The following is a 10,721-nucleotide window of genomic DNA, read 5'->3' as shown; positions in this document are numbered from 1 at the left end:
TGTCTGTGCTTTTCTCATCAACAACATCGTGCTTCTCATTTATTGAAAATTTCATAATTCAGTTCCCGTTGAATGTCCAGACCAAACGCATTGGTAGCTCAAGACACTGCTAGTGAAAATGGAAAAAGAAAGGGGGAAATGACAGTAGCTGGAGGAGCTCTTCAAATGTTCCTACTCCTGCTCAGACCAGGGGAAGCTCACCGCAGTCACTGACCACGACCTTCTGTTTTGGGCGGTCACCTCTGTCGGTTGGTTGTGATTCAATCAGCTTGACAATGTCCATGCCCTCCAAAACCTGCCCGAAAACAACATGCCTCTGATCCAGCCAAGGTGTCTGCAACCACCAGAATGTCAGCTTCTTTTCATTTTCCCTCAACACAGCTCTCACTGTTTTAACTAGAGGGAATTAATGTTTTGAACATGGTTTAAAGTCTTGGACGAGTCCCATGAATCAACTCAGACTCAGTCGGACCCAATATAGTTTGATACAACGAGTCACCTAGACAAGTCACCCCCAACCCGACTCATCTGAGTTGGGCTGGATGCACCCCCGACTCAGCCAAATCGCAACTCGACTCCAGACTGAACCAGTCGGTCCGAGTTGCCAAATCTTTTGAGGGTGGTTTCAAAACACAATGGATCGGATGGTTGGACCAGTTTGGGCATGAACCAGCTAGCAAAACAGGCTGGATCATTCATGTACCAGTTCTCGGAATGAAACCGACCGGGCCATGTGGGTTTTCTGGTCCAAGAATGAAACCGACCGGGCCATGTGGGTTTTCTGGTCCATCCATCGGATCCTTTTTACTTGCTCAAGGAATGTTTTCTTTTTACTAAAAAGAGAAAAACTATAAAAAGGGAAGAGACTAGGAACTCATGCATCTGGAATTGCCCATACATGCAAACATAGCATGTGTGCAAGATCCAGGCTATTCATCAGATCCTATCATGCATGCCCCCTGGCACAGGCTGGTCCACATATCAGGTGGTTCATATATGTATAGAATGAAAAAGGACTCTTAAAAATGAACCATAGTCCACATTCCACGTGCATGTGGGGCATACATGATGAGCTCATCAGGCCAGGGATATGTGAATGGCTAGGATCTCACACATGTGCGACATGTCACACGCCCAGATGTGCAGGTCCCACTTGCACTCTTGTCTTCTACCAAATGGTATTTCAGCTTACAACAATATACTAAAAATAGGATATCATAGGGCATTCTAAGTACCTAGAAACTAGACTTGGCTGTGTCTGGGTACCACCCAAAAATAGGTTTAATGAGCTTTTTCTCTGATGGACGGGCGTGACGGGTGATGTCAGCAGGTGTTGGAACTTGTACCGATGGCTAAGATTGTGTCCACATGATGGCTAAGATTGGCCCACTGGTTTATCCAATGGAGCCTATTTTTCGGGGGACGCCCTCTGTCACAAAGGGTGCAGCCTGCAGACAGTTCACACCTCACATACACAGCACGCATTCACATGTACAGAGGCACTGAATCACAACCTCCCTGAAATCGTTATATTTTTCCAGGAAACAGGGCAAGAGCAGTTTCTCGATAAATGAAATGGTTTTAATGTAGCACCCAAACAGGCACCAATAGGCCAGAATGCGATAAATGAAATTTAGTTCCTTGGAATCACTAGCAATAGTGGCAGTTACCTTGACAGTGCATATGAAAAATTGACTTCCGTTGGTGTTGGGTCCTGCATTTGCCATACTAAGAACCCCGGGGCCAACATGAGCCACTGCAAAAGCTCAGCATTTCAGCATCATTATTTATTGGTTGACTGGTACTGAGAGGAAAAATGGATGTTGGGGTCCAACTTACGCTTGAAGTTTTCATCTTTAAACGTACGGCCGTATATGCTTTTGCCTCCGGTTCCCTGCAATAGAGGACAATTTTCAGAAGATTAAGAGTCAAATGTACGGAGCATGCTTTGTCTAAACTGCCAAGGCTGGGAACTGTGGTACTGAGACCCTCAGATAAGAGGGTGCAGGTAGGCTTTAAGAGCACCCATCGCTTTTCTGATGCAGGCAGTTCAATCTTCAATCAGGACGGTCCATTAGGCCAGGTCACTCTTCAAGGGCTGCACGGCAACTGTGTAAAAACCAAATTGATCAAATGACCCTAACCATCCAACCTCGGCTGTCATTTTTTCACTACCTAAGTTTTCCAAGCCACAGAAAGGATAGTTATGATCATCTTATTGAAGATTCTTCAGGGATATAGACTATCCAAAGTGACCCGCACCGAAATGACGGTTCAAATTGATTATTGGACCTTCTTGTGGTAAGAATAAGATCCCAACCATTTTTTTTTTTTGTTTTTGTGGGGCATGGATCATATGAAAGGACTATCCGATCAACATTATGTTTTTGCAGTAGGCCATGAAGACTGGTCTGGACCTAATGCACAGCCCAGATCGATGATTGGACTGTCCATGAGTCTAAAAGCACCAAGGTGCACTTAAAGCTTAAGTGCACCTGGGTTTACTGGAACATTCATCTTCAACTAAATTCAAAAGGATGACTAAAAACCATGGACTGGATGATAAGCATTCAATTGGCAACCTCAAAATAGATGGTGAAGAAAGAAATATATCAGAATTTCGCATCCAATGGAGCAAAGGCCAAGGATCTTCCCCTGCAGGTGATTTGTTGGCTATCACCATCATTGGTGGGACCTGTCAGATCAACAGTACAGATCACCGGAACATGGCCTGCACTTGCAAACTAGGGCTGAGGATCAAATAATGCCTCTCCAGATCTTTTAAATTATCAGAGGCACACAAGATCGGATAAGTCTAACGTCTGTTCCAATTGTCAAAGGAAGAGAAAGATGAAGTTTATCACATCTGTCATGTGTTCTAGAAGCATATGACAGGGGTGCTGTGACCAGATTGGTTGTTGGAAGTTCTATCAGAGAATTATTCTAGAAACTTTCGTTTGCTTGATTTGATGATTTCAGAACTACGAAAACCATGTAGTAACATATGTAGTAAAATAGCACCATTTCAACCTCCTAATACTAAGGCAAGCAGTGTTTGGCAAATTCTACCCCAGTAATTATTATCAGAAGGGAAGAAACTTTCATTTTTTTTTTTTCATCTGTGTAGCCCTTCAACCCAAGGGAAGTTTTGTCCTTTCAATTCTTTCCTGGGAGCAGCACCCACCTACTACTTCTCTCCTCTACATGCAGCCCATGCAACAAAGGCTCTGTGGGCCCACTGTGATGGATCTATAACATCCACACCGCATACCTGTTGTGCCAATTTATGTTGTGTCGCATAATCTGATAACATTCCATCTCTATTTAATGCTTCTGTTGTAAATTTCATACTAAATACAAACTGTTGGGCTTTCTGACACCAATGTATCCAAGTCTCCTCCACAGTCTCTGCCATGTACACCAAAACAGGAGCTGTTTTGAAGTTTATAGGTAAAAATTGCTTGCAGAATATGAGATATTAAACAACGAATAACTCAAATTTCTAGACAGAAGACGATTGAAATGTCGAGAGCATTAACTGTTAATGCAAAATTTCAGAAGGGAGCCACTATTTACACCTGCAATTTTTTTATAGGCAAGCCCTTTCTTTGCAGTATCCAGGGTGTGATTAGAGAAGACAAAAGCGTGATTCGGGCTGTGTGGCAGAGGAGACATTGAAACGGGAGGCTTCAGCTCTCAGAGAATGATTGAGAATCTCTTGCAACTTCTCCAGGCCTTAGTTGCAGGATCCTCTAACTAGGTGTTGCTCCCACTTTGAATCACGCTTTGGACCCATGCTCCCTCTCCCACTTCCTAGCCTTTTATACATGATAGCATTTTGAAAAAGACACTTTCCTGCTCCGCCCAAATCTCTTGCCACTTCTCTTCACACTTCATACAACTATACTCGAAGGCCTCTGATTGTTGAAGGGGGTTACGAGACTGTATCACCTTGGCAATCAAAAGATGTTCGGGCCTCTGTAGAAACTTTCTTCTCTCCTCCTCAGAATTTGCAATTTGACCAGTTCACTAATGTTGTTCATACATGTGGGTAAATATCCAAATGATATTTGCAGATTTGTTTAAACATGTAGTATATTTGCTTATACATTTGTATATTTTGGCTTCGGCCATTTAGTTATAAAGACACTCTTAGCTACCCCATAACCTTCTAAAGACTTCTTTTTCTTTTCTTTTCTTTATTTTTTATTATCTATAAGCATAAATAAAGATTTATTGTAAAAATGAGAAAACAGGATGGCCTATCCATAGGAGTCATCCACAAACAAACTTCTTGAGAGCTATTGAGGAAAACACCCTATTTGAAGATAAACTTTGACTATCGAACCAACTTTCATAATCAATTCAAAAGCCAATTGCATCTTTAAGTTACCTGATTTCAACACTAACCCAAGAAACCCAGAAGAGAGCCCAACTAGGACTGCAACAGTCCTAGCCAACTCATACGTGGGACAACATGACATCATTATCACATCACACTCATCAGGGGCCTAAAACCCATGGATGCCAAATTGAAACTTATATTTAATTCTCCCCTAGTGGGGATGGCCCACATGGCCATGCGCCCATGCGGCAAACCAACTTACCCACAAGCCACTTGCGAGCAAGCCAACTTGCATCACCATCTGTGGTTAAGTTTCCTAACTTCCTATTAGTCCAGCAGCTACAAGTGCTCTTTTATGTTATTATGTTTACCTTCATTACTAATGTGACAACCAGAAGCATTTGAATCAAATTGTGACCAAAAGGAAAATTCAAAACTTCTCAACAATCAGCAATTGCAGCAGAAAATAAAGAAAATTAAAAAGGGATTATTATTTGGAGTCCCACAACACAAACCCAAGGAAATGTCCTCCGTAGGGTTTCTAGAAGAGTCTCACCTCTAGAACATGCTTCCAATCACAAGAAACATAAAGAATTGCAATATTTCAATTGAATTATTCATAATACTTCTATAATGCCCCATACATATGCCATATATGTAGCTTTAGTTACACAATTTGCATAAAGCTTAAGAAACCAGCGGTTAAAGGCTATAGCTCCTGTCCTAAATTGTACTGACTTGCAATAGAAGGGAAAATAACTAAAGAAGTAGAAATAGAAACCTTTTTCTTACTAAAAAAATAAAAAAACTTTATACACAACCATATGAGCAGGGAAAGGCCTTGTAGAATACGGTTGGTATATAGGAATCCTAATGTAGAAGGGTGGTCCAACTGGTTGGTGATTTGCACCATCTGATTGGATATGCAGGTATAACAGTTAAATCAAACAACTGAAATGGTCAAAATGAGTCATCCGGACCCTTGACCTGGTCCAGATCATCAATCTGCTGAATCTGAACACCTTATGTGGTCCAGGTCTTCAATCTAGACGTTTGGGCATTATATCCTATCTGAATAGTTGGATTCCCTGATAATTTAATCTGGATGCTTGAATGGGTCAGATGCACATATATGGGCCTCATAATTTCATAAGTGATATCTAGACCTTGATTGGATGATCAAATGGCCAGGATACATAATTTATACCACCCATCAAGATATTATAACCATGATAGAATCTACACAAGCAAAAATTTTAGATCAGAAACAGAGGAAGAAACTGCAGACACTTCCCTCGTCAAAATCTCTTACCTGCCTTTGCTTTTTGAGTATATACAACCAATCAAGATAATAGTAACCATGCTTGAAATACATAAGAAAGCAAGACAAGTTAGAATTAGAAATAAAGAAAGAAGAAACATACATTTCCCTTATCAAAATCTCCTCCTTGAATCATGAAATCTTTAATGACACGATGGAACGTGGATCCCTTGTACCCAATCCCCTTCTCCCCTGATTACAGTAAAATAGCAGAAACACACAAGTCAATTGAGCAACACAAAAAGGACAAAAAAAAAACACTAAAGAATTGGCCACAATCAAGTAGTCCAACCTGTACATAGAGCACGGAAATTTTCAGCTGTTTGGGGAACATCATCACCATATAATCCCATCACAATCCTCCCAACCAATTTTCCTTCAGGATTCCCAATGCTTATATCAAAATACACCTTCTGGGTGACTTTAGATTGCAATTCCGGCTCCTGAAATTTCATTAAAGATACAAATAGAGTCATTCATTAAGCCCGATATTTTGCTCAAAAGATTGTCTCCCACAAGTTTCTGAACCTCTTATATTAGTAACTTCTCATCAACAACACTGCCAAAACTAACTTCCATAAAATGTACGAAGAGGTAGAATAAAATCTTAGTAATGCCCCATGTGAGAGAAAGATGCAAGTTTTTACACGTGAAATGTTGGGCAGTAGCTTCGGAAATAGGAATTTGAGGCTTTGATGGTTTTTGGCATAATCTTTATGGATTAGTAGGTTTTGATAAAGTTAATTGTTCGGATCACAGTTGGAAGAATCATCCAATATGAATCAATATCATCCGAGTTGTTATCAGTATGAGTCGAAAATGAAGTCATCGCACACAAAGTTAGGGCAAGTAATCCCAGTTTCAGTCCCCAGGTGAGTCGCACTGCAAAACCCACTACATAAATACATGATTCAGATATGAAGTTTGGTGTTTCTTTTGTCTTTGCCTGTTAAAAAAGTAAGTAGAAGGAAGGTTTATGATTTTTTTCTTTTTCAGTGAATGGGTATTTTATTTTTAAAAAGGCGAAAAATTAACAATTTTATGAGTGAAGTAATTGTAAGCTTTGCGCCACAATGTGTGAGTATTTTGGGCTCTTACAGTTGCCCATGCAAGAGGTTTCTCAGAGAAATCTCAGCCCAAACAATAGGTGTTTTCATTGCTCTTCACAAACCAGTATTTTTATTACTAAGACCAAATGTACCTTCTCCAACATCAGAAGTCCCACATGAAATAAGGTCACAACAATGGTTAAAAGACGCAAGGGCTTGGACCAACTCGTTTGGTCACTAGTCGAGTCATATCGGAAGAGTCGAGCCAAGTTGTTCCCTTATTTCTTACTCTGGGGCCCACCATGACAGCTGTGTCACATCCGCTTTGTCCATCTATTCCACCAGCTCATGTTAAGACATGGCCAAAAATGAGGTAGATACAAAAATCAAGTGGGCCACACCACAAGAAATAATGGCCATCATGATCCGACTAACTGGTGTCAGCTACATGAATCATGTTCCACCCTTCTACTTTATGAAGGACCATATCCTTAATTAAACCACAAGCCACCAAATCTTTTCCTACTACCTCCACCCCACATCCTTTTAGGCCTTCCCCCTGTGCTCTTAGAGCTTCGGCTTGAACCAAATCACTCCTACCTGCATTATTTCTTTTTTAACTTATTTATGGTGGTTGGAATATATATAGTGCTCACCTGCACACCAGTTCTCACAAGAACTCGTGAGAACTTTTTGAGAACTCATTTCACATGATATGAGCACAAAATCTGAACCGTCCACGTGATGTGGCACCCCAACAAACCTTGTGGGCCCAACTTTTACCCTGATCCAAAACTCTGCTGGGCCATGGCAAAAGGAAACTCCCACCAGAGTTTTGGATCGGGGTGAAAGTTGGGCCTTGAGGGTTTCATGGGGTGCCGCGTCACATGGACCATTCAGATTTTATGCCTATGACACGTGTGCAAAGGTGTTCCAGTGAGCGTGACTATATATATATATATATATATATATATATATAGAGAGAGAGAGAGAGAGAGAGAGAGAGAGAGAGAGAGAGAGTTTATTGAAGAAAAACAAAACAAATAACTAAACATGTTAATTTCTTGAATTGCCTGATTGACCTGCCGAATCCCCAATTGACCTGACCAGGTGACAAGCAGAGTCCGAGCCCAGGTTTGCAAGCTAGGTGATAATGATGTTCGTATCATTTAAATTTAAAAAAAAAAAAAAAAAAAAATCCTGACAAAACAAGACATACCAATATTTGAACTTCAAAAGTAACTGAAGGTCTGTAATAAATTCTACTTGTAGAGCCAGTTTTGTCCTTTGCATATGTACAAACCTTTTGGAAATGTAAACATATTTATGTTCAAGGGCCTTGGCTTTATTCTTGATGTATCTATGGTATTTTAGGAGTAAAAAACCCTAAGGGGTGGTCCATACAGTGCAACATTCATGGTCCACTGGACTACCCATCCATGTCAGCTTGCAACTCACCATGAGTGAAGGGGACAGGACCCACCTGCATTCAGTTGGGACCCACAAATTTCACTGACTGTGATCTATATGATCACATCAATTTGGCAGTCTGGCAGACACAAACGCCATAAATAAAAGGATGAGGCCCCCGCTATGACCCAACCAGTATACAGTGGTGGCCCCAGGTTCCCAACCAGTGCACTGGGTGACTCCATCATCTCCAACCAAAAGAGAGTTGAGAAAAACTTAGATGCTCTGGCAGAATGTGTTGGTTGATATGCAAGCGCTATGAAATTGTATATGTGGCACGCAAGTAGCTCAAAGCAAACCATCCAAATAGCGGGCCCTAATTTAGAAGGACCACAAACTGAAAGTTATTTGACTTTTCTAAAGAAATGGTCTCAATTTCAACCAGTTGGACTCCAAGGTATGGTCCACCTAGTGGAAAACTGGCAACATATTAAGTGAATGCGACATCCAAACCTTCCAATATGCTAGCCCCACCATGAGGATTACCAGATGGGAAAAAAGCCCAATATGCTCACCAGGTGGGCCACACCACAGAAGAAAACGCCTAGCAAAATACGAGCACCGTCCACAAAATGAGTGGATGTGGAATGAACCTATTGGATGGATTGGATGTGGTACGCACATGAAAGGGTGGAAGTTATCCGCAACTTGAGACCTTCTCTTTTCTAAATGGACCATTGGAGGACATGTGATGGATGGCTGTAATGAAAGATAGCTAATGGTCGGAGTTCAATAAACGAACATCCACTAATCGGAGTATATGACCGTTCATTCCATGTGATGTTGAAGCGATGGTCCCTTCATGGTAGGTTCTGCAATTCAGACAGTTTAACTAAGTTGATGCATACCAAGTGTGTATCAACCATCATAGTCTGCCAGAGTATCAAATAATTCCCTAAGAGTGTCAAGCCTCCCAGGGACCACATGAATTGGTCGTCCGCCGGACCATTGTCTCCATTTTTCTACAAAAAGACAGTCATATGGACCATACCAATTGGTAGTCCAGTGGACCACAGACGACGTAAACTACAACAAGAATATCCTGATTTTATGCTGTTCTCCCAAATTACCCACTGTTTCCTAAAGAATTGCAGAAATACCAACACAAAACCCTAATTCCTTGGAAGAAAATGGGAAAAAAGAGAGAAAGAAATCCTTCTACCTGAGAAGCCGCTCGAACGGAGCTGACGAACCCAGTCCTCCTCTGGAAGAAGGAAGAAGAAGAAGAAAGGGGAAGGAGCCGCGACGAGCCGCGGTAGAAAGCGGAGGATGAGATTTCGGACGTCGGAGGGCATTTTTGTAATTTGAGAGAACTCGATGAGGGCTTGAGAGGCTGGAAATGGCGTAGGGTTCTTGAGCCCGAAACCGTCGAGCTAATGTTCGCCTGTCGAGGAGAAAAGGCCGTATCAGAAGTAGGTAGAAATGGGAAATACGAGAAAACGGGAAGGGCAGAAATGGAAAAGAAGCAAAAACCTTACCAGAGCGGTGAACGGAGTGGTGGCCATTTCGGTGAGCGGCGGAGATTGAAGTGAGGTTTGAGTGGGTGCCGATTAGGTGCTTTGTAGGGTAGAAGATTGCGAAATGTTGCAAGTGCACTCGCACTTGCGCGCTTATGAAAGTGCATTCACCTCAATACGTGTACATGAGGTACACGTGCATCAGATCCGTCTGCAGGCTATCCGGGTTCGGGTCTTGCCATGGTCGGGTCTCTTCTAATCCTGGTCTAGCACTTGAAAGTAGAGTTGGGCGTGGGACGAATCGACTCAGCTAACTTGACTCATTCAAACTCGACTCAACCCAAACTGAATGGGTGAGTTGGTTCGAACCGAGTAGGCTTCGCCCAATTGGAATTCAAACCGAGTCAAGTCTAAGTTACCTGTAATCTGATCCGAATTTTGATCGGGTCAGATTCGACTCGATCTTAAACCCTACTCGACTCTAATTTGGGTGAGTGTGTGTGTGTGTGTGTGTGTATATATATATATATATATATATATATATATATATATATATATATATATGGGAAAAGGTAATATGCGCTCGACCTCACGATTAGCTCCCGTGAGGTCGAGCTGTGTGGGCCCCACCATGATGCGTGTCAACCATCAACACTGTGTATTTGATGGGTACCCTCTAAATTATGTGATATCCCAAAAATCAGCCGTATACGGAACTCAAGTGGGCCATACCATCTAAAAACATGTGAAACACCGTCAAAACATATAAAAGAACTTGGTGGGGCCCACTTGAGTTTTGAATGGTGCTAAAACTTGGTCTGAACCCTCATGCAAGTGGGACACACATATTGGATGGGCTGAATTTGCAAACCACATCTCGGTGGGTCCAAAAAACTGATTATGAATGTTTTAATGGTGCATGGCCCCTCCCCACTTCTGTATATGGGGTGGCCCACACAAGTCACGGATTGACTTGATTTTTGAGACCTAGGCCCACGATGGAATGGTGCATCTGACTGATGGGTTAGATGTTCGAAACGCATCACGGTGGGCCCCACACAGCTCGACCTTATGGGACG

At 41.9% G+C, this 10,721-nt stretch overlaps 1 protein-coding gene across 2 annotated transcripts; it reads right to left on the bottom strand.

Moving 5' to 3' along the window:
- On the bottom strand, nt 1-9,816 carry LOC131246724 (photosynthetic NDH subunit of lumenal location 5, chloroplastic). 2 transcript variants are annotated; one of them, XM_058247091.1, is made up of 7 exons: nt 9,664-9,816; nt 9,348-9,569; nt 5,959-6,109; nt 5,770-5,858; nt 1,840-1,894; nt 1,671-1,756; nt 1-334 (listed from the first exon to the last, which is right to left on the bottom strand). In XM_058247091.1, the coding sequence occupies exons 1-7, from the start codon at nt 9,688-9,690 to the stop codon at nt 182-184; spliced, it is 783 nt and encodes a 260-aa protein (XP_058103074.1). In that variant the 5' UTR covers nt 9,691-9,816; the 3' UTR covers nt 1-181. The 2 variants fall into 2 exon arrangements, with proteins under 2 accessions (XP_058103074.1, XP_058103075.1); XM_058247092.1 differs by lacking the exon at nt 1-334 and adding an exon at nt 369-387.
- Nucleotides 9,817-10,721: the final 905 nt, after the last annotated feature.

Source organism: Magnolia sinica, chromosome 5, assembly GCF_029962835.1.
Source record: "Magnolia sinica isolate HGM2019 chromosome 5, MsV1, whole genome shotgun sequence".
NCBI lineage: Eukaryota > Viridiplantae > Streptophyta > Magnoliopsida > Magnoliales > Magnoliaceae > Magnolia > Magnolia sinica.
The sequence above is the reverse complement of the archived record's forward strand: the minus strand, read 5'-3'. Positions and strand labels throughout refer to the sequence as shown.

Bases quoted from the DNA above. Each gene is read 5' to 3' on its own strand.
- LOC131246724 (XM_058247091.1), bottom strand. From the start codon at position 9,690: ATGGCCACCACTCCGTTCACCGCTCTG. The intron at 6,110-9,347 runs GTAGAAGGATTT...ATGAAATTTCAG, and splicing joins CCGTTCGAGCGGCTTCTCAG to GAGCCGGAATTGCAATCTAA. The intron at 335-1,670 runs GTAACTGCCACT...TGGTGGTTGCAG, and splicing joins TTTTCATATGCACTGTCAAG to ACACCTTGGCTGGATCAGAG.